A 23148-nucleotide genomic window follows, 5' to 3' on the forward strand; every position below is an offset into this window, starting at 1 on the left:
ATGGACTGGTTGGATCTCCTTGCAGTCCAAGGGACTCTCAAGAGTCTTCTCCAACACCACACTTCAAAAGCATCAATTCTTCAGCACTCAGCTTTCTTCACAGTCCAACTCTCACATCCATACATGACCACTGGAAAAACCATAGCCTTGACTAAATGGACATTTGTTGACAAAGTAATGTCTCTGCTTTTCAATATGCTGTCTTTTAAAACAGCATATTTAAAATTAAAAGTAAGTGTCTTTTAATTTCATGGCTTCAATCACCATCTGCAGTGATTTTGGAGCCCCCCAAAATAGTCTGACACTCTTTCCACCTTGTCCCCATCTATTTCCTCTGAAGTGATGGGACCAGATGCCATCATCTTTGTTTTCTGAATGTTGAACTCTAAGCCAACTTTTTCACTCTCCTCTTTCATCAAGAGGTTTTTTAGTTCCTCTTCACTTTCTGCCATAAGTATGGTGTCATCTGCATATCTGAGGTTATTGATATTTCTCCCTGCAATTTTGATTCCAGCTTGTGCTTCTTGCAGCAGTCCAAGGAGTAAACATCTTTTAACTTCATGGCTACAATCACCATTGGCAGTGATTTTGGAGTCCAGAAAAATAAAATCAGCCACTGTTTCCACTGGTTCCCCATCTTTTTGCTGTGAAGTAATAGGACCAGATGCCATGATCTTAGTTTTCTGAATGTTGAGCTTTAAGCCAACTCTTTCACTTTCCTCTTTCACTTTCATCAAAGGCCCTTTACTTCTTCTCCACTTCCTGCCATAAAGGCAGTGTCATCTTCATATCTGAGGTTATAGATATTTCTCCTGGCAATCTTGATTCCAGCTTGTGCTTCTTCCAGCCCAGCGTTTCTCATGATGTACTCTGCATAGAAGTTAAATAAGCAGGGTGACAATATACAGCCTTGACGTGCTCCTTTTCCTATTTGGAACTAGTCTGTTGTTCCATGTCCATTAATTTCCTTTAGGAAGCTATAAATCCTAAAATTAAAGATACATATCAAACAGCTGTCAAATTTTAAAAGAAATTTGTTGTAGCTTAAGTTATCCACAAGAATTAGTAATATCAAATATTTTCTAATTCTCACTGGAGGGAAGATAACTTGAGAAAAAAGTGAGATGGCCATTGCGACCAGTTCTCGTTAACATTTCTGGACTTGCGAAGGACAGGATTGGTGATTCCAAACTCTTGCCATTTTCTTCACGAACACTAGGTGGCAGAAGCTCCTCCCTACAGTATAAAGGACCGAGACACTCATCTCTGAACTTCTGGCCTACATCATTTGGGTGAGATAAATCTGATTTTCCTTCAGTACTATGACAATATACATACTCATAGCTTGGGGATAACATAGACTGGTGATGTCTTTGATGAAGTTAACTGTGTTCTCTGCCAACAACCAGTTCAAATTATACCTGTAAATTGACTCCTGGGGTTTCTTCGCTTCCACTGCCATCATGTTTTCTGGCCTCCTCTCTGCTTTCTATAGTTCTTCTTTGAAAAGTATTAGGAATTACTGTCCCTAGAGAGTTTGTGAAAATCCCGGAAGACCTGATTCAGGATTGATATTTATCAGCCAGGAAAAAAATAATAATAAAATTTCAGACTTTTGAAGTGAGTCATGTTATGTGATCACATTACCATTGGATTCTCTTTATCATCAGTTCTTAGCTACTGATTTTCTTGTCAATAAGAGGCAAGAGTATGGCAGTTAAAATGACTATATTCTGAAACCATATTGCCTGGGTCCAGATTTGGACTCTGGTTATGTCGCTTTGGTCTTATTACTTTAACTCTTCAATTCCCAGTTTCCTAACTGCAAAATGGAGATAATAATAGAATATATTTCATAAGGTTGTGGTGAAGATTTAATGAATTATTTTTATAGCATCTAATGCCCGGTACACAGTAAGCACCATGAAAATGTTTGCTACAGTTATTGTTGATTCACTTTCAATATTCTATTAAGAAATAAAATTTGTAGGTAAGCAGTGCTGCTGCAGAAGATGAACTAAATTCCGTGTGAATATTTCATTTGTTGACTGAAAACCATTGCTGGTATTTCCTTGGCCAATAAGCTCATAGAACAAGCTATGGTATCAAACTAGTGGCGGGGGGCGGGAGGGCAGTTAAATTCATGAATTAGTTTGAAATGCAAAAACAAAGCAAAAGTAAAAATGTTGGAGGAAAATGAATAGCTTAAATTTTCCTAGATACTAAATAATAATGAAATATCACATCTGGTTTCTGCTCAAAATAATTTATCCACAGATACTGTCCAAAATAGTTTATCTGCCATCTGACTCTAACACTTTTGAGACATAGTTTTCTATTTATTGGCGAACACCTACTCTATTAAATTGTGTCTTCAGGGCACACACAAGAATATCCTTTCTAATACTTCCTGATCAGGACAACAAAAGTGACTGGCTCATCCTTATTTCAATCTTGCCTTATTCAATAAGGGATTTAAGGTGTTTTTCATGTGCATTAAAAATAAGAAGTTTTCATGTCTTATAGTGTTAGACATAATTTGAATCAAAAGAAACCTGAGGCCATGTTACCTTTTAATAAGACCCTATCAGGTGAACTAATAAAAACAGCCTGTAAGATACTCTTGTCTGTTACTGATGGGAATGCAAAGTGGTACAACCTCTTAAAGTCTGTGTCTCTTCAACATTCAAATCCTGAAACCCTGCCCATCCCTGTATTGCTATTAGGTGTGGCCTTTGGGAGGTGATCATGACTAGATAAGATCATGAAGATCGAGCCCTCATGAATGGGATTAGTGACCTTATAAAAGTCATGAGGGAGCTTACTACCCATCTCTGCTCTCTTTCATGTGAGGATATGAGAAGTTGGCAAGCGGCAACCCTGAAGAGGTTCTCACCAGAACCCAACCATGCTGGCACCCTGGTCTTGGACTTCCATCCTCTAGAACTTTGAGAAACAAATTTCTGTTCAGTCCATGGCATTTTATCTATGGAAGCCTGAACTGAAACAGGCAAGAGCTAGCAAAATTTCACATCATCTACACTTTAGCCCAGTAATTCCACATGTAAAAATCTGTGTTCAAAACACAAAATGACAAATGCACAAAGCTAATTCAATGTGGCATTATTTGTAAAAGTCTGAAAACAACCCAAATGTCCATCAGCATGAGGCTAGTTAAAATTCTTAAAAAACAGTAAGGTGCTATGCAATTGTAAAAAAGATGAGGAATCATCTTCATATATTGATATGAACTAATCTCCAGAATATTTTAAGTTGAAAAATGATATTTTTACAGTATGTTTTTTTGCTAAGGAAATGGGGAAGGATTTTTTCAAAATGAAATAAAAGGAACCAGCACCTGATAAAAGTGATCACCTATGAGTGATCTTGTGGTCCAGTGCTTAAGACTCCAAGCTTCCACTGCAGGGGTCACAAGTTTGATCCCTGGTCAGGGAACTAAGTGGAGAAGGCAATGGCACCCCACTCCAGTACTCTTGCCTGGAAAATCCCATGGACTGAGGAGCCTGGTAGGCTGCAGTCCATGTGGTCGCTGAGAGTCGGACACGACTGAGTGACTTCACTTTCACGCATTGGAGAAGGAAATGGCAACCCACTCCAGCATTCTTGCCTGGAGAATCCCAGGGACAGGGGAGCCTGGTGGGCTGCCGTCTATGGGGTCGCACAGAGTCGGACACAACTTAAGCGACTTAGCAGCAGCAGCAGCAGGGAACTAAGATCCCACATGCCTCTCGGCATGGCCGAAAAATAAAAATGAACAGAGTGAAAGAAATGGAAATATACACAAAACTTATGTGAATGTATCTTTTCATATACTTTCAACTTTGCAGTCAAGTAAATATTCCATATAATTTAAAAATGAAATTTACAAGTATACTCCTAAAAATTAAACTTCCATTAAAGTAGCCTCACTGAACATCAATGATGTTTTAACCAAATATTTCTTCATTTCACTCTAAGACCAGTATTTTTATTGTTGATACTTGTGAAACACATTCTAAGGACAAAAAAAATCACAAAGGACTCAACGGTACTTATTGGTTTTATTGTTCATATCAGTATTGTTATTTTGAAATCATTGTTAAGTATGTTGTAAAATAATATAATTAAATTATGTTAATGTTGATAGAAGCCAAGATTTTCAGGCTAAGAAAAAGTCATTAAAATCCAAAACTTTAAGTAAAATGAAAGTAAAATTTTAAAGGAAGCATTTCCTGATTCTGCTTATTGAATAGCCTACAAGCAATGACAACTCAGTAGCAGAAATTACCACTAGTAAAACATTGGGATCTCTACATATCATTTACCAACAAAAGGTGATAGGGTCCTTTGGAGGAATGGCTGATTCTAGATCTGAGGACGAAAATGTAAAGGAAAAGCCAAAACACAATTTTGACACCTGAACTGTGCTTACATAAGAGAATGAGTAGCCTTATTCTTGGGATATATGTGTTTAAGTATTAAGGTATAAAAAGATACACTGTATGCAACATTACAAATGACTTAAAAAAAATGAAAGGACAATAAAACAAGTGGCAAAATGCCAAAAACTGGTGTACCTTGAAAAAGTTATATAGTAATTTCTGTATTATCCTTACAACTTCTTTGTAATCATTCTAAATTATGTGAAAATAACTCTATAAAAGCAAGGAGGTGTTCAATGGAACTTGAAGGTATCCACAGGCTTAAGATGTGTTGGTTGAAACACATACAAACATATAAAAATATATCATGAGTTTAATACTTGATCACCTTTGGAGTTGTGTAGAGCACCAATTCGTTATTTTGAGAAAGGAATGTATCACATATTTTCCCCAGCTTTTCCTGTACAGACCTTATCTCAAGGTACTCAACTAAATGATGAGGAAGAGCCTTCTTTTATAGAATTCCAGCTAATAAATGCAAAAGGAATGGCAGAGATAGAAAATTACCATTTTACCACCCAATATGATGATGGATCCAGTAGTACTCATTAACAGCTGCTAAAACCAATTGAGAGTTTGATGGGGAACTTGATAATGAAGGCAACAGGCTGACAGCTGAACCCAAACTGTGATTAATGTTAGCATCTCCTGATGTGCTGTAACCAAACATAACATGCCTCAGATACAATAGAAAGTATATGCAGCATCAACCATGCTTGCCCCAAAAAAAAAAAATCTAGAGTCCATAGCCATTAGTTAATGTATAGAACATTTGCAGAATAGGACATAAGTTAAACAAAACACACAAAAAGCAATCAGTCAAATCTAGAACATGGGACAATCTACTAGACGAACAATCTCATTTATTAACAAGTAAATGACATGAAGAGGGGGAGGAGGGCAGTGACTGGTAGGCAGAGATTAAAAATAACTTAGGGGTGTTAACTGTCAAAAGCAATGTATAAACCTTATTTAGCTCCTGACTCAACCAAGTAACAGAAAAAAAAAATCTGAGACAGTAAGGGAAATTTTAATACAGACCATACTAAATATTGGGCTTTCCAGGTGGCTTAGTGGTAAAGAATCTGCCTGCTATTGGAGAGAAGCAGATTCAGTCCCTAGGTCTGGAAGATCTTCTGGAGAAGGAAATGGCAACCCACTCCAGTATTCTTGCCTGGGAAATCTCACGGACAGAGAAGCCTGGTGGGTTACAGTCCATGAGGTCACAAAAACAGTCAGACACGACTTAGCAACTAAACAACAAATACTAAATATTATAAAAATATTAAATGTTTAAAGTGTGATGTTATCAGTGGTGCTCATAGAATGAAATTTTTGAACATGTTTATCACTTCGAGATGCAGCCTCAATTATTTACCAGTTATATTGCATGTTTGGGATTCTCTTTAAAGTATTTCAGCCAAAAAAAAAAAAAAAGTAGGGAGAAAAATGAGGAAAAGTAGGATTAACAAAATGTGCTTAATTGTTGAAGCTGGGTGATGGGTACAGGAAGATCCATTTCTATTAAAAAGAGGGAGGAAAGACGACATACCAAAAACCGTTTCAACTGTTCTAAGCCTATCTTAACACAGAACTCAATTTTACTCCTGGCCTTAATAGTTTGGACTCCTGAAACAGTTTTTTGTATCCCATGAGGAGTCTACTGCTGACTCCTACAATCCACTCATCCAAACTGAGCTGAAACTTTCACTCCCGTTCCCACACTGGCCCCAAACAAGAGAAGCATCTAGTAATTTTAGAAAGAACATTAGAGGCACTGCTAGGGCTCTGCCAGAGTGGCATTCCATTCTCCCTTACTGAAACAACAAAAGCCAAAAAAACAAAGGAGGTGTATTTTTCATTCCTTAAGCAGACTGTAGGATATGGCTTGTTACCCCTTTACACCTTCCGTTATGTCTTAAACATAACTAAACTCTAATAACTGCAGACAGATTTTCTGGGTAACATGAAAGCTATCTGTGAATGTCTTAAAATTTTGGGCTTCCCTGGTGGCTCAGACGGTAAAAGCGTCTGCCTACAATGCAGGAGACCCAGGTTCAATCCCTGGGTCACGAAGATCCCCTGGAGAAGGAAATGGCAACCCACTCCAGTACTCTTGCCTGGAAAATTCCATGGATGGAGGAGTCCGATGGGCTACAGTCCTTTCACTTTCACTAGAATTAAAAAGCAGAATTTCAAAAGCATCCAGTCTAGAAATCTTAAATCCAACATTTTAATGTCTTCCCAAAATGAGTATTTATATATATCATCTATAATACCTTAACTACTTCAGTATGTATCTGTTTCTACTTCAACCCTAGGAGTTGCCCTCATTAAGAATGCAGTTGAGGGATGGTTAGCTGGCCTTCTAACCAGGAAACCCATGCTTAAGGCAAATACAAATATATCTCTTACCCACAATTTGATCTGTATCCAATGTTTTGCTTATTAGTATATTAAATGTCAGGGATATTTACTGGGGAAATTAAAGTTTTAAGATACGTGGAACATCTAAAGATATTTCCAGCCCTTGTATGCAAGGGTTATCAGAATCCATCTGTTAATCCTGCTTTGTTAATCTAAAGAGTCTAAATATGTAGTAGAAGTTAGTTTAAGACATGTTTTCATTATAACCTGCTAACAAGGATGTAAAGGAGTAGCTATCCCACATTCAATTCCAATTTTTGTGGCCACTATCTTCTGAAAAGAACCTAAGAGTTGAGCATGACAAAGTGAGCTTGGGTCAATTCACAACAATGGATACACACACACAGTCTTGTTTTTCGTATTTATTTTAAATATTTCACATTAAATGAAATTTAACCATAGTCAATACAGAGCATAACCACAATAGTACACACAAAGAACTTTAAAAATAAAAGACAAAGGAATACAACCTTCAACAAGTTAAATGCCACTTTACTCTGTAAACAAAAATAAAATAAAACCCTGATGCTAAAAAGATACATATTCAGAGGTAAAATACATATACAAAAACATTTAAACACTAACATAATCCACAACTAGATCACATTCTTTGCAAGAGTACAAATATTAGTACTCTACATCTACAAAATTTCATAATCCTGTTAAAATCAAAACCATCTCTGGTTTATGATACAGCACAATTCATAAGGCAAAAATATAGGCATTATCATCCAGTTCTTTAATTTCACTTGTTTTTAAGGCAAACTTGGAACTTTTTGCTTAGTATTTTAAAATAAATGGGACTTACACATGATAATTTGACAAAATTAACAATAAATTATCTCTAGTTAAATATGTATACGATAAAAGACATATGGATAACAATTTTTCTCTCTGCAGAGATGTAAACTGGATTTTTAACTCCATATTCACACCAGTAAGAAAACTTGTAAACCTATAGTATTCAAAACTTACTGTTTTCCTCACTCTTTTCAAATGTATATCAACACTGAATCAACATCCTGTAAGTGAAATCTAATATATATGCAGCCATAGAATAACTGTATCTAATTAAATCATGTCTAATTAAAGTGCTGTTTTACAAAGGAAAAAAAGGTTAAGAAGTAGAACTGGATGTTAACTTGACATGTGACATCTTTGTAAGTTCTTAACTTTCAAACTACAGAGGTTATAGAGGTTATCACAAGTTTATTGAACTTGAAGCAGTATATTTATTGTAGAATCTGATTTTCCTGAAAATGAGCACTTAGGTGACGATACCAGAAATCCAACACCAAAACTGAAAACACACAGCATTATATTTACATATTTTTTCCTTCAAAGTCAGCCAGAGCCTTGAAAGCATAATAAATATTTTTAAATTTTTCTATAGTTCTGTATTTCTACTAGAAAATATATCATCCAATTTTAGGAAAGCTGGAGTTATATAAATATTAGTTTTTTACATAATTCTATTTTATGTCATGTCAATAAAACCTAATTGGACACTAGAAGACACAAATGTTTATACATAAATTGGATCTCTGATCACTTCTCATTATGTTGGAAATAAGGATTTAGATTCACCCTTTACCATAACAGTTATTTGGGTATAAGTCTCCCTCACTATATTTTACTCTTTGAATGGAGGCTATATTTGCTTTATATTCCTAGCTCCCATAGCATCTAGCACAGTATCTTGTATGTATAGTAGACCCTCCATATTCATCAAGTTACCAAAATAACTTTTCAAAACCTAATGCCATCCTATTACTTGATAGTACACCCTATAAAGTAATATTCATTCATGTGTAAAACAGTATTAGCAATAACATGGAAATTACATAACTAAACTATCCTTTGGACTACATTAATCACTTGAGTTCTATGACTATAGTCAACAAATATTAAATGGCTAAAAAATTCCTAACAGATTAAGTCTTATCATAATTACAGAGGGCAATTGTCTTCTAGCTGATTGGATTAATTTCTATTTCCCACTGTACTTTTTCCCAAAATAGTTTAGGCAATCTTAAATAGCCTTTGCCTTTCCTTGAATGTACAAAATTATTTCTAAAATCTTCAGTTCTGGAAATTTATATTAAAACATTTTGATCCTTTTTAACGTAAAGAAATGTGGCTTTAAATTCACAAGTTGTCAGTAAAGTATTCATGATGAAACTTCTTACAAATGTGAACAAGAAGGCTCTGTTCTAAGGTTATCAGCTGTCAGGTCACGATACCTCTGGTTGTTATGACAGTAAAGTAGGTTTAGCAAGCCTAACATAAATATTTCTAAATTTGAGGGTTTTTTCGCTTCCTTTTCCCAGGTTTTCATAATTGGTTCTCTAGGATATGGCTCGTACTATTGCCCAAGATGTTTCACATTTAGTCTTCACTGAGATGAAATTTAGGTTGTTCCAAAACAGTGATCAACTTATGCCTTTGGTCTAATTTACCAAATGATTATATATTTTATAATAACACGACAGTGGGAATGATATGTACAGAAAACATTGTGAAAATGAGAGGTATAGTATAGATTGGTTTACAATTAAAATAAATTTCTAGTCCTTCAAATTCCCTTATCTTCTGGGGAGAGGGAATTAAAAACCTGGAATAGGATGTATTTAACTATTGATTAACATTTTTAGTATTATCAAGAAAAAATTCTTTTGATTGAAACAGAAAGAAAGTGGAGTTGGGGATTTAAAATTACGCATGTGATGCAATCTGTTTTCAATTGCTTTAAACTGCTTTCTTTAAATGAAATCTAGGCCAGTCACAATAGTGCACCTTGTTTCTATTCAACAGATTTATTCAAATCAATGAAAAAGTTATTGCTATATATCATTAAGTTATTCAAACAAGCAACATAGAAAATATTCAGCCTGTCAATTTTATTAGTAGCTCTTGTTGAGTTCTTAATTAGAAAGAGACTAAAATTCACTTGCAAGGTTTTATAATCTGTGCAAATATTTATAAAGCATGAAACTACCTATATGATTAAAGATGAGTTCACATAGTTTTGTAGTATATATTTAAATCTACAACTGGCAGTTTATGGAAGAACAAGGAAAATGAAAAACTGCCCGGCTATAAGTAGTTTTCAAGAAATAACACATATCCTAAAAATGAACCTATGTATTATCATTATAAATGGCTTCTTAACAATAGTTCAGAACATTATGGCACTTAAGAATATAGTATGAATTTTTTTTAAGACAAATATATATTAGTTTTAAAGAGACTATGAAAGAGACAGTGGGCAGTCTTAAAAAAGAAAAACGAAAGAAAAAAATAAGGAAAACAAAATTACTGTAGTACCAAAAATACAAGTACCAACACTCTAATGCAAAGTAACATATTCAAGATTAACATTTACTAAAACATGCAAAACAAAATGAATTAGTCAGTTCTTTTAAATAAGCTGTCACTTAGTTTATAGCAAACAATTTTACTTTAAAAGATCATTTCTTTAGTCAAAGGAGAACTGAATTAGAACCATTACTCAGGTAAACATCGAGTTCCAGTTTTCCTCAATAACTTTAAAATATTCAGTTACCTAAGAAATGTATAAGGTAATGCTTAACTGCCTAGTGCTTTATATTTAATGCATATATTTCTGTTTTTAAGACGGGCATATAACATCCAGCACAACGAAAAACAGACAAAGTATATCTTTAAATCACTATTCAGGAACCATGAAAAGCATAACATAGGCTGCTTGAATAATTTTTGGATGTAAATATTAGTATAATCACCAACATTTTTAATAAGCACAAATGAACCAAGCTAGTAAAAATGAAAAATACTATAAAAACATGTCATGCGTATTTCATATTTAACATCCAAAAGAACATTGTCACAGCCTTATAATAGATCCTACAGTTAGCACCATTTTTATATCTGAACACTTTGAAAAAGCAAACAAAAGTCTTAAAAAACTAAAATTATTGTAAGGTTACATGAAAAAACTCAATGTGCACTAAGGGTGGCAACATTTGTCAAATAATTACATCAACACTGGGAAGCCTGCCGTACTTCTATAAAAAGAAATTGAAACGGATATGCTTAACTCTTTCTATCCGTGCTTAGCATAGCATAGATGGGTAACTAAATTCATCCAGCATTAACCTGCCCATGTAAAAAAGGCATACACAGTAAATTGATTGCTTAAACAGGACTCCAAATCATGATAGTAAATGCATTTATCTTGCAAACTGATTATATCCCCAGCCCTAAAGCCATTTAGCAGGAAGAAAATCCAGGTGATTCACTAGGTGTGTAATTCACAACCCTTAAAAATAGGGTGGGGTGGGGTGGGGAGCAGCCCTTTGTTTGTTTAAAATGTGAAGCATCTGAGTTTATATCCAACAGACCATCAGCCTGTCTACTGAGTGACTCAGTATACTCCAGCATCTAAGCATCTCTCATCATGGTGCACAACAAGGAGAAGGAAGAAAGCTACATTTTTTTAAAAAGCAGCAAGGGTTTTTCCACATGTACACTTATGAACATAAAACTATTCTATCCCAGTTTCAGGAAAAAAAAAAGTGCACAATTCAGTTGGCAAGATCTTTGTTTTTTGTGTTTTTTTTTTTTTTTGGATTACTGATTCACTATGTAATCAAGAGCAATCAAAGCTACTTGTCAGTTCAAAGTACCCAACAAAACTTTGCATCTTCATGCCATTTTAAGTTAAAGAGAAAGCAGTGTAGCTTTGTGGCTTCAGAAACCTGGGCATCCTCTCATGCGTCACGAGGTCCGTCACTACACTATTTCCACAAGTCCACACTAGTTAAAGTGCAGTGAGTCCAAAATTGCAGCGACAGTATATCATGCCAGCTGAATCCAGCCACGTATCTGAGATAGGGTCATATTTCTGCACGGTATTCAGATATGAAGACCCTGAGTGACCACCAACTACATAAAGGTAGTTATCAATTACCGCAGCACCAACTCCTAGGAAAGGTAGGTTAAAAAAACAGGAGGAAAAATATGTTAACCGCGAAGCTGACTTCACACTAAATTTGTATTTTAATGTTTTCTTAAAATACATTTCAACAATCTATTATTCATTTTACAAGCAACAGAGCAATACGTGCTTACCGGGAAAAAAAATCCCTTCATATAAAACAGCTCAAGCATTCCTTCATCTCTCCTCCCCAATCCTACTCTCCCTCTCCACCACAGTTAAGTATTAAGAATGTAGTATGTATCTTTCCACAAAACTTTCTTCTCAATTTAAATTTCTATTTTTTAAAAAATCATTTACTTGTTTTCAAATATATTGACATTTTAAATATATATTAAACTATATAATTTATGCTTATAAATTCTACTTTATATACAGTTCTAAAAAGAACAAGGCTACCCTATTATTTTATATTTTCATTGTTTTGGGGCTTTCTCACTCAATGGTACCACAGAAACTCATTATAGTAGATGACTAAAACAGTGCATCCCATTTTCTCTTTTCAATTTCCTTTGTATGTTTATTTTTCAGGAGTTTCTTTAATCATAAATGCAAGGGATACTCCTAAAGCATTTCCACCAGTAAAATATTCCTCTTAAAATCATGTGATTTGAGTTTGGGTTCAAGGATAATTTCTTTTCCTCAAAGAAGTATTTGTTTATCTTTATGCAACCTGAAGTCCAATCCTTTCCAGATCAACTGTATCTCTTGAGGAAGAGAGAACATTTGAAAGTGAACAGGCAGACCACTGATGTACAGTAATAAAAACCAAAAAACCAAATAGAACAATCCAAAGATACTGTGTGTGTGTAAGACATAAAACAACATTTGTTACATGGACAAAAAGAGCTTCTATCAGATACTTTCTGTTATCAGTATTTCTCAAAATGTACTCTATAAGTTTAAAAAAATAACAATATGTGCATTGGCATATTAAAATAAGAAATCTATATAGTTTTGTCTAATCAAGATTGTCTGTCAAGTTCATCATAAAGGTTTTTTCTGGACAAGTCATTTACTGTTATATCCCAAGAAACTACTATTTTAAGAATATCACTATAAAAACATATTGTCCTATATGTTTAGATATTGGGACATTATTATTACCTGTTCTGGGTTCTTTCATTGGTCTGCACACAGTCCACTGATTTTGATGAGGATCGTATCTTTCAATGCTTGACAAATGTGAAACACCATTATGTCCACCCACCACGAAAATAAAGCCTAGCATGACACCCACACCAAAGTGAATCCTTTTATCTGCCATAGATGCAACCATCTCCCAGGAGTCTTTACTTGGATCGTAACGCTCCACACTGCAAACATTCACAAAAGAAAGAATTAATTCACATGTTCTTTGGGTCACTCTTCCTCCTAAAGCAACTAAAACCCACCAGAGTTTTAAAAGTGCAAATGGATAGACATAAAACAAGAGCAGTTTGTTCCAAATATTTATATTTTGCTGATAAAAATCGCAGGATAAAAGCTTACCTTGTAGACTGGTGCAGTAACAGCCATATCCTACTCCATTATATTGTACGAACAGTAAGGTGTGTGAAGGGCATAGAGCTTTTGAAGTCAGAAAATTTGGATTCAAGTATAATGCATACCCAAAGCTGAATAAACCCTGGCCCTACTACTTTGGATTTGTGTAACCCTAGAGAAGTCATTTCCTCTCATCTGCAAACATGGGGATAATACAACATCAAGGATTCATGTAAGAATAAAGTCCAGTGAATATGCATGTGAAAGGACTTTGAAAATCACATACTGAACATACATGTTTCCTAAAGATACTAAGGATCTTCCACTCAACTATGAGAAGGAAAGACGGTGAAGAGGAAAAGAGGATTTTTTCTTACAGGTGAATTCATGGTGACTTACTTCAGAATAAACACTACAGATTTCCAAACACAAACTGGCTAATCATAATAATCTGAGTCATTCAGGAGAATTCCTTCAGGATTCAGATCAAGTCATTCAGGATTTAGATCAAGTGTGCATTCCAAGAATTCTTGGCATTTCCAAACTGGATTAGGAAATTCAAATCAAATCAGAATTTCCAAAAAAGTTTCCCTGGAAAATCCCAGAAGGCCTCGAAGCCTATGCTTTGCCCTGAAGGGGTACAAAGGCAAGTGGGCTGAGCCTATTCTGGTTCTAGCCTAACTTCTCAAGAAAGCCTGAAGCATTTGAGAGTCAGTCTGGAGTTCAGAATAGGGACTAGGCTGTAGGCTAGACTAAAAGACTAAACTATAACTATTTCTGAAAGTACACCAGGGTAAAGACAGTAAGAGCAAAATCACCAAACAAGAAGAGTCTAGTGATTAACTTGTAACAAGAACTTAAAACTTCAACAGCATTATCTCAAAATTAAAGTATGTAATCTTTTATCTTACAAATTTCTGCTAGCGGCTTTTCAAAGAACACAAAATGCATGTCTGGGCTCCAGATACTTTTCCTTCAACTAAAGGAGCAACAAAAAGGAGGAAAAATTTAGTCTGCACAGAAATAAAAATTTATAGACGAAATACTATTGTGTAACTACTTTCTCAGTCTGTTAACAAACCACCACACACTCTTTCATTAAAATGCTTATAATAAATAAAATATGTACCACTATTGCAGATAAATACTATTAGATTCCTGGTGAATTTTTAAGCAGAATTAAAAATTCCGTGGGAAAAAAAATACTATTAGAGATGGTATTTTTAGAACCTCAACTTTCAACAAAGGATCAGAATTATGATTAATTTTCCTTATAAGCAGTCACTTTATACTTTTTTCCTCATATCTATTTCTCCTTTATTAAAAGAATACTACAAAACACAGAAATTTCACATTTAAACTCTAGCACAGCTCAGATACATAATGATACACGTATGATTATAGAATAAGAATCCAGAAAGGCATATTTAAATAAGGTTTAAAGTTTATGATGCATTATAATACCTTAGAAGTGTACAGAAATGACACTTTTCACTTTTTTATTCTATTAAGCAGTGCAATAACAGATCATTCACATACACACACACACACACACTTACACATACACACACTATCCCAAATCTAAAGTGATCTAACTTCACCATATTTTCAGACTCATGAATTTTAAAATCCAGTCCATTTATACTGATGAATGAGTGTAAAATTTAATAAGTGGGAACTGATTTTTAGGTGTGTATTAAATCTCCATGTAGATAATTACAGACATACTCGCACGTGGAGCAGACTAAGTCTCCCAAGTACCTATTAACATTTTTTTTAAATTAGAGAAGTTAATTTATATGCACAAATCATTTAAAATCTAGAAATCACTGTTAATGATACTTTCAAAAATCCACAAGCATATGCAACTTGATTAAGTTAAATACCTGTTCATGTGGGCAGGACCATACCCTCCAATGGCATATATCATTCCATCCAACACTGCTGCAGCAAAACAACTTCTTGTCGTAGTCATGGGTGCCACAGGTTGCCATTTTCTTACTTTGGGAATATACTTCTCTACAGATTGCAAGTAAGACTGTCCATCATAACCACCCAAAGCATAAAGTTCTCCTGCAAGTACCACTACTCCAAGGGTACTACGACTCTCATTCATCCTCTCGAGAGAAGTCCAAGTATTTGTATCAGGATTCCAGCATTCTACTGAATTTTCATGTTTTCTGATAGTGATGCCCGGACGCACGTTAGTTTCAATACCACCTATAACATACACTTTTTGGTCTAAAACGCATATTCCAAATTCATAGCGAGGAATGTTTAGGGGTGCCAAACCAATCCAAGAGTCATTCTGAGGAAAGTACATCTCCACACTAAAGAACAAGCAGACAAACATTAAAATTTAAAACATCAAAATGGCCCATAAACAATATCTGGCAAAATAGAAGATACACATATGCTCTGATACAGCTATTGCATTCTTGTGTATCTATTCTACGGAATGCCTAGACAGATAGTTTGCAAAAGGACACAAATAGAGAAATATTTATAGCAGCACAACACAATCATCTATCAAAAGGAGAATGCATAAATGTGATGTGTCCACCCTATGACTAAGCAATTCCATTCCTAGATATGCATGCAAAAGAAATGCACATATATATATATATGTATGTACAATGATGTTCACAGTAGCATTATTTTTAATCATCAAAAACTGAGAATAATCAGATTTCTCATCAATTATAAAATGGGTTAGTAAACTGTGCATATCTTGTAAGAAAATACTATACAGCAATGAAAATGAACAAACTACAACTATACACACCAGCAGTGAACCTCACACATATAATGTTCAGGGAAACAGGCCAAATTGATTCTGCAATACAGTTTCACTTCCATCAAATTCAAAAGCATTTCTAATCTCTAGATTAGAAATGAGGATAGCAGTTACCTTCAGAGAGGACAGGGAGGGACCTTAAGGGTGGCTTCTGAGTGTTGGTTATACTCTTTTCGTGAAATGGTTTGTAATGCTTACTTGGTGATAACTCATTGAGCTGTATACTTGGGATTTGTGAACTTTTCTATATATGTGGAACATTTCAACTAATTTTTATAGTTAACATATTCATTACAGAAAGAAAATGTTATATTATGTCCATCTACTATAATGGAGAAGGCAAGGAGAAGGCAATGGCAACCCATTCCAGTACTCTTGCCTGGGAAATCCCATGGACGGAGGAGCCTGGTAGGCTACAGTCCATGGGGTCGCGAAGAGTTGGACTCAACTGAGTGACTTCACTTTCACTATACTATCATATACCAATAAAACTAAATGAACTATTTCCTCATGCAATCTCAATTTTATAAACTTTCTGTTCAATGAGAAAACACATCCTTAAAGAATATATATGGTATTACTGCATTTATATATAAAAATTTACAAAGCCTAACTATATATTGGGGCACATATGTGGCAAAATTACAACAAAATGCAAAGGAATAATCCATTAAAAATTCAGAATAGTGGTTACTTCTGGGGGAGAGAAGGAGATGGTATTCAGGAGGGGCATGAGGGAACTTTAAAGGTATTGTTAGCCCAACCTCAACAATACCAGTTTTAAACCACAATTAAAATGTACACCAAGACTTTTTAAAAGATAAAGAACCCACTAACTGACTTTGATTTAAAAAACAACAGTCTCCTCTTATTGGAGGAAACTCATTCTACTAAATGTCTGGAAATATTTTAGAATATTAAACAAATATATTAAACATAAACGTTTTCATAAAGCAATCTCAGTTAAGAGAAAAGCAAAGGTAACATCCAGCTATATTTTCAATGTACAAAAGTTATCTGGGTAACACAACACTGTTAATCAACTATATCTAATATAAAATAAAAAACAGACTAAAGTTACCAGTGGAATGCTCTAAATCATGATTGCTATGGGTCTAATTCAACCCACCAGCTACTTTTGTAAACACAGTTTTATTGGAACCCAGCCATTTCATGTTTATGTATTGTCTATGGCCACTCTTGTACTACAATGACAGACTTAGGTAGTTACACAGACCATATGCCCACAAAGTCTGAAATATTTACTATTTGGCTGGCTCTTCACAGAAAAAGTCTGACAACTCCTATTTAAGTTATTAGAAAAGAAAGCATCGTTTTACTACTGTTGTTAAAAAATATTTACATGAAGAAAATAAATTGCATGGAAATTCCAAGACTTGTATTAGTATCCTATTTTTTTATTTCCTTAGTGGTTATTCTGATTAATTGTACTCATTCAGACACATTCTTGTCCCAGTCTGCCTTCATCACAGATTCTGAGCTCTCTTCTTTAGTACTGTCTGATATAGCTAGCAATAATAAATCCTCTCTGACCTAGTCTGACTCAAAGATGTAAATGATTTCACAAAGGGAAAAAAAAGGGCATAAAATGGTAGAAAAGTTCACGAGTAAGTAGGACAGATAAAATTTTTGCACTGGGAGGGAGGAGGGGTTAATTGAGAGTGTTACAGAGAATGGACAACAATCTGATTAAAACAGACAGGTAAGTGTTTTAAGAAGAAGAGAAAAAATCAAAAAAGCAAAGAAAGTAAACAGGAAAATAAAACTATTTTAAAAATATTAAAAAATCAGCAAATTTTAAGAGTATACAATCTATTAATGTGTGTTGTGCTAAGTCGCTTTAGTCGTGTCCGACTCTTTGCAACGCCACGGACCACAGCCCGCCAGGCTCCTCCGTCCATGGGATTTTCTAGGCAAGAATACTGGAGTGGGTTGCCATTTCCTCCTCCAGGGGATCTTCCCAACCCAGGGATCAAGCCCACGTCACATCCATCCTTTAAAAGCCTTATATTTACCTATCTAAACAGGCAAACAGTCCAGATTTTCCTCCTACTGCACAAAGTACTTTGGGAGCACAGCGAGGTCGTGTCATCAAGACTGTCTGATGAGACAGTCTGTGTTCGGGCATAAAGTGGTACTTCAGAGCTTCATTCAAAAGATGTTTACAAGTGCGATCATCACGAATAAGATGATTTGCTTCATATAATCTAGTGAGAAACTTAACACTGAGCAACGGTAATCGCACACTATTAAGTAGCTGAGCTAAGTACTTCTGGCGTTCTTGGACATCATACTTGATCCAAGACTCAAGTGCATAAAAAACAGTCTCTTCAGTAGCTACATTCAAACAGTCATTGGAAACGATTTCATCCAAATCAGCATGAGTGAGCTCAAAAAACTCTTCAGTCTGGCAAACAGCTTCAAAATTCTGGCATATGTATTTAGTGGCTGCCAAATAAAGGTCATGGCAACCATACGTCTCTGCAAAACGAGAAATTCCAATACAATTACCAGGATCAAGTTGGCTTTCAAGAAATGCGCAACATTCTTTCAGGACAAGTTTTATCTGCAGTAGGTTTGCTGCTGGAAGGAGAGATTCAACTGTATCTTGTGAAATAAAAACAGTCCCTGTATAGGCATATTCCACAATGGCCTGGAGAGCAGTCTCATCAATGCACTGAAACTCAACTTCACTGTTCTCTTTTTCAGAGAGGTTTCCAGTGAACATAGCTTTGAAATACGGGCTGATGCTGGCAAGTACCACTTTGTGAGCGTGAATTTTAACATCACCTACTCGAAGAATGATGTCACAGAGTTCGTGATGTTGACGAAGAAGATTCAAGCCTTGTAGAAGTTGTTCAGAATGTAAGTGGGTTAAGTTAGCAAGCATGTAGGTCGGGGATGTGTGGTCCATCTACAGAAAAACAAAAGGCAAGGACAGCTATTTCAAAATAACCTTACAAATGATTCCTTTTTCAAGTAGCACAAAATAAATGAGATTTGTTGTTTATCTGCATGTTTGCTGGTTTTTAAATACCTTATACTACATACTAGACAGAGGCTTTTAGAGTTATTAATAGAAAGGATGTTAACAATCATTCAACTCCGTTATTATAGATTTTAGGAAACAGAGGCTCCAAAATGATACAAGTCTCTTGACATGGACTTTTGAATCAGAACTCTGCCAACTCTTCTGTTTCCCTTCATTAGATTCAAGTCTGAGCTATCCCTGAAATAAAACACAATAGTGAAGAAAAAAAAAAAACTGCTTAAAGGAAAATTAATTTTGAAACAATGCTTGTAGTTATTTGGCTATTTTTCTCAATAATGATATCAATGTCTGTCAATCTAATCAACAGATACTTTAACTGAAATGCAATTTCATGTTAACTCACATACTTTACCCAAAGATTCAATAATTATTTTGAAAAAGCATGCTGAATTTATAAAGATACCACTACTGTCAACTGATTCGATGACAACAAAAAATTAATGTGAACACAGTCTGGTATTCTATAAGGGCAATAAGGCTCACTTACTGATCTAGACCATACCTACTCAACTCCTGATACGTCTGGATCATACCCACTCCATCTACTTAACACCCTATGCTTCTGGAAGATGAAAAAGAATAAAAATAGAAAAGAAGAGAAAAGATGAGACAGGAAAGATGAAGAAAAAGTGAGAGGCAATAAGAATTGGGGTATGTTGAGTAACTGCTCTAGCAAAAGACATCCCCAACCTAATCCCTGGAAGCTTTGAATGGTACTTTACATGGCAAAAAAAAAAAAAACTGTATAGACATGATTGAGGATTTTGAGATGGTGAGATTATCCTAGATTATCCAAGTACAATCACATTTACTTTATAAGAAGGCAGAAGGAGATCTGACACAGACAGAAGAAAAGAAGGTAATCTGACCACAGAGGCAGAGACTGGAGGGATGCAGTCACAAACCAATTAACACTGGCAGCCACCAGAAGCTGGAAGAGGTGAGGCACGCATTCTCCCCTGGAACCTCCAGAGGGCACACAGCCCTGCCAACACCGTATTTCAGGCCAGTGTTACTAATTTCAGACTTTTGGCCTCTGTGACTGTAAGAGAATAAAGTTCTGTTATTTTAAGCAACTGAGTTTGTGGTAATTTGTTATAGCAGCCATAAGAAATTAATACACCAACACTTCAGAAGGGCTCATAGCAGCTGTTTAGAAGAGATGAAAGGATCGTAAGGCATCTACACGATACGAACTGTTTCTTTCCTATCTCATTCACTCTTCAAACACAAGTTTCAGGGATAATAATAATAATCTTAAAAAAGCAGAAGATTAGCTCCTATTTTAAAAGTATTATCAAATAAATTACAAAATTCTGAACATTAGTAAATAATATGAATGTTGGTAGGCTGGGGAGAATCTAACACTTCATTCCTGGGGCATTTTTAAGTGAAAATACTCAAATATTAAAACTTTGATCTTCACTAAGAATGTCATCATTTCACATTTGTTTCATCTGAATTTTATATATGTGAAAAATTTTTGTTAACTGACATTATAACTGATATCACCAACCTCTACTTCTGATCTCTCCAAATAATCCTATATACATCTAACAGAATAATTCTCAATCAGGGTACAGACAAGTCTCAAGAAACTTGTTAGTTTTCCAGTAGGTACTTTATTCCAGGACAGAATATTTTAAGAAAACAGCAACCAGAAGGCATATGTTTAGATCTGGATCTGTTCTTTTTACTTACTATAGTACTGACCTCTTAAACTTATTTAACTTCTTTTTTAAGCCTTCATTTAATAGAAAAAAACTAGTTAATTATCTAGATTAAAAAGAAAAAAATGAACAACAGGAAAGGTGAGTAGACATACAAAATAAACAATAGAACTAGAAAGTGGTCCTGGCTACTTCACATCATTAACTTTATCTTACCTTGAATTTCCTTATCAAAGTGAGATCATAATATCAATAATGCATGAATGCATGCTAAGTCACTTCAATCGTGTCCGACTCTGAGACCCTATGGACTGTAGCCCACCAGGCTCCTCTGTCCATGGGATTCTCAAGAATACTGAGTGGGTTGCCATGTTCTTCTTCAGGAGATCTTCCTGGCCCAGAGATTGAACCCACATCTCTTAAGTCTCCTGGCAAAGGCACGCAGGTCTCTTTACCACTAGCAGAACCTGGGAAGCCCAATGTTAGTAATACCTGAACTATACGTACCTCACAGTTTTTGAGGATCAAAATAGATAATGTACATGAAAACACAACAGACTGTAAGAATGATGAGTACAGGATACTATGGTGAGGCAACAGAAATGTAACAGTATTAGTGAAGAACAGGGCCCTTGGAAATACAAGATAATGAGTTTTAGTCCTAACTGGCTCATATACTGTTATATGGAATTGGTACATTACTTAATCCAAGTATTAATTCTGTCATCCATAAAACAAGAATACAACCATATTTCGAAGGTTACATGAAAACGGTTTTATAAAGTTTCAGTTCAGTTCAGTTGCTCAGTCGTGTCCAACTCTTTGTGACCCCATGAATCGCAGCACACCAGGCCTCCCTGTCCATCACCAACTCCCGGAGTTCACTCAAACTCATGTACATCAAGTTGGTGATGCCATCCAGACATCTCATCCTGTCATCCCCTTCTTCTCCTGCCCCTAATCCCTCCCAGCATCAAGGTCTTTTCCAAAGAGTTAAGTCTTCGCATGAGGTGGCCAAAGTACTGGAGTTTCAGCTTTAGCCATCAGTCCTTCCAATGAACACCCAGGAATGATCTCCTTTAGGAGGGACTGGTTGGATCTCCTTGCAGTCCAAGGGACTCTCAAGAGTATTCTCGAACACCACAGTTCAAAAGCATCAATTCTTCGGCACTCAACTTTCTTCACAGTCCAACTCTCACATCCATACATGACCACAGGAAAAACCATAGCCTTGACTAGACAGACCTTTGTTGGCAAAGTAATGTCTCTGCTTTTGAATATGCTATCTAGGTTGGTCATAACTTTCCTTCCAAAGAGTAAGCGTCTTTTAATTACATGGCTGCAGTCACCATCTGCAGTGATTTTGGAGCCCAGAAAAATAAAGTCTGACACTGCTTCCACTGTTTCCCCATCTATTTCCCATGAAGTGATGGGCCCAGATGCCATGATCTTCGTTTTCTGAATGCTGAGCTTTAAGCCAACTTTTTCACTCTCCTATTTCACCTTCATCAAGAGGCTTTTTAGTTCCTCTTCACTTTCTGCCATAACGGTGGTGTCATCTGCATCTCTGAGGTTATTGATATTTCTCCCAGCAATCTTGATTCCAGCTTGTGCTTCTTCCAGCCCAGTGTTTCTCATGATGTACTCTGCATAGAAGTTAAATAAGCAGGGTGACAATATACAGCCTTGACATACTCCTTTTCCTATTTGGAACCAGTCTGTTGTTCCATGTCCAATTCTAACTGTTGCTTCCTGACCTGCATACAGGTTTCTCAGAGGCATGTCAGGTGGTCTGGTATTCCCATCTCTTGAAGAATTTTCCACAGTTTATTTTGATCCACACAGTCAAAGGCTTTGGCATAGTCAATAAAGCAGAAATAGAAGTTTTTCTGGAACTCTCTTGCTTTTCCCATGATCCAGCGGATGTTGGCAATTTGATCTCTGGTTCCTCTGCCTTTTCTAAAACCACCTTGAACATCAGGAAGTTCACAGTTCACATATTGCTGAAGTCTGGCTTGGAGAATTTTGAGCATTATTTTACTAGCGTGTGAGATGAGTGTAATTGTGCGGTAGTTTGAGCATTCTTTGGCATTGCCTTTCTTTGGGATTGTAATGAAAACTGACCTTTTCCAGTCCTGTGGCCACTGCTGAGTTTTCCAAATTTGCTGGCATATTGAGTGCAGCACTTTCACAGCATCATCTTTCAGGATTTGAAAGAGCTCAATTGGAATTCCATCACCTCCACTAGCTTTGTTCGTAGTGATGCTTTCTAACGC

The 23148-nt window shown here is 35.6% G+C and overlaps 1 protein-coding gene across 3 annotated transcripts in view; it reads right to left on the reverse strand.

Annotated features, from left to right (window-relative positions):
* Nucleotides 1–7216: 7216 nt before the first annotated feature.
* The window catches only part of KLHL28 (kelch-like family member 28), a 33825-nt gene continuing 17893 nt past the window's right edge, over nucleotides 7217–23148 (reverse strand). For 2 of the 3 annotated variants that reach the window (XM_010836119.1, XM_010836120.1), the window contains 4 exons: nucleotides 18166–19064; nucleotides 15219–15662; nucleotides 12955–13163; nucleotides 7217–11834 (listed from right to left, as the gene is read on the reverse strand). In XM_010836119.1, coding sequence (XP_010834421.1) covers nucleotides 11671–11834; nucleotides 12955–13163; nucleotides 15219–15662; nucleotides 18166–19064 — 1716 coding nt within the window. In that variant the 3' untranslated portion in view covers nucleotides 7217–11670. Of the gene's footprint in view, nucleotides 11835–12954; nucleotides 13164–15218; nucleotides 15663–18165; nucleotides 19092–23148 lie in introns of all 3 variants that reach the window. The other variant, XM_010836121.1, reaches the window with a different exon arrangement.

The sequence above is a fragment of the Bison bison genome, unplaced genomic scaffold (genome assembly GCF_000754665.1).
Source record: "Bison bison bison isolate TAMUID 2011002044 unplaced genomic scaffold, Bison_UMD1.0 scf7180017864061, whole genome shotgun sequence".
Taxonomy (NCBI): domain Eukaryota; kingdom Metazoa; phylum Chordata; class Mammalia; order Artiodactyla; family Bovidae; genus Bison; species Bison bison.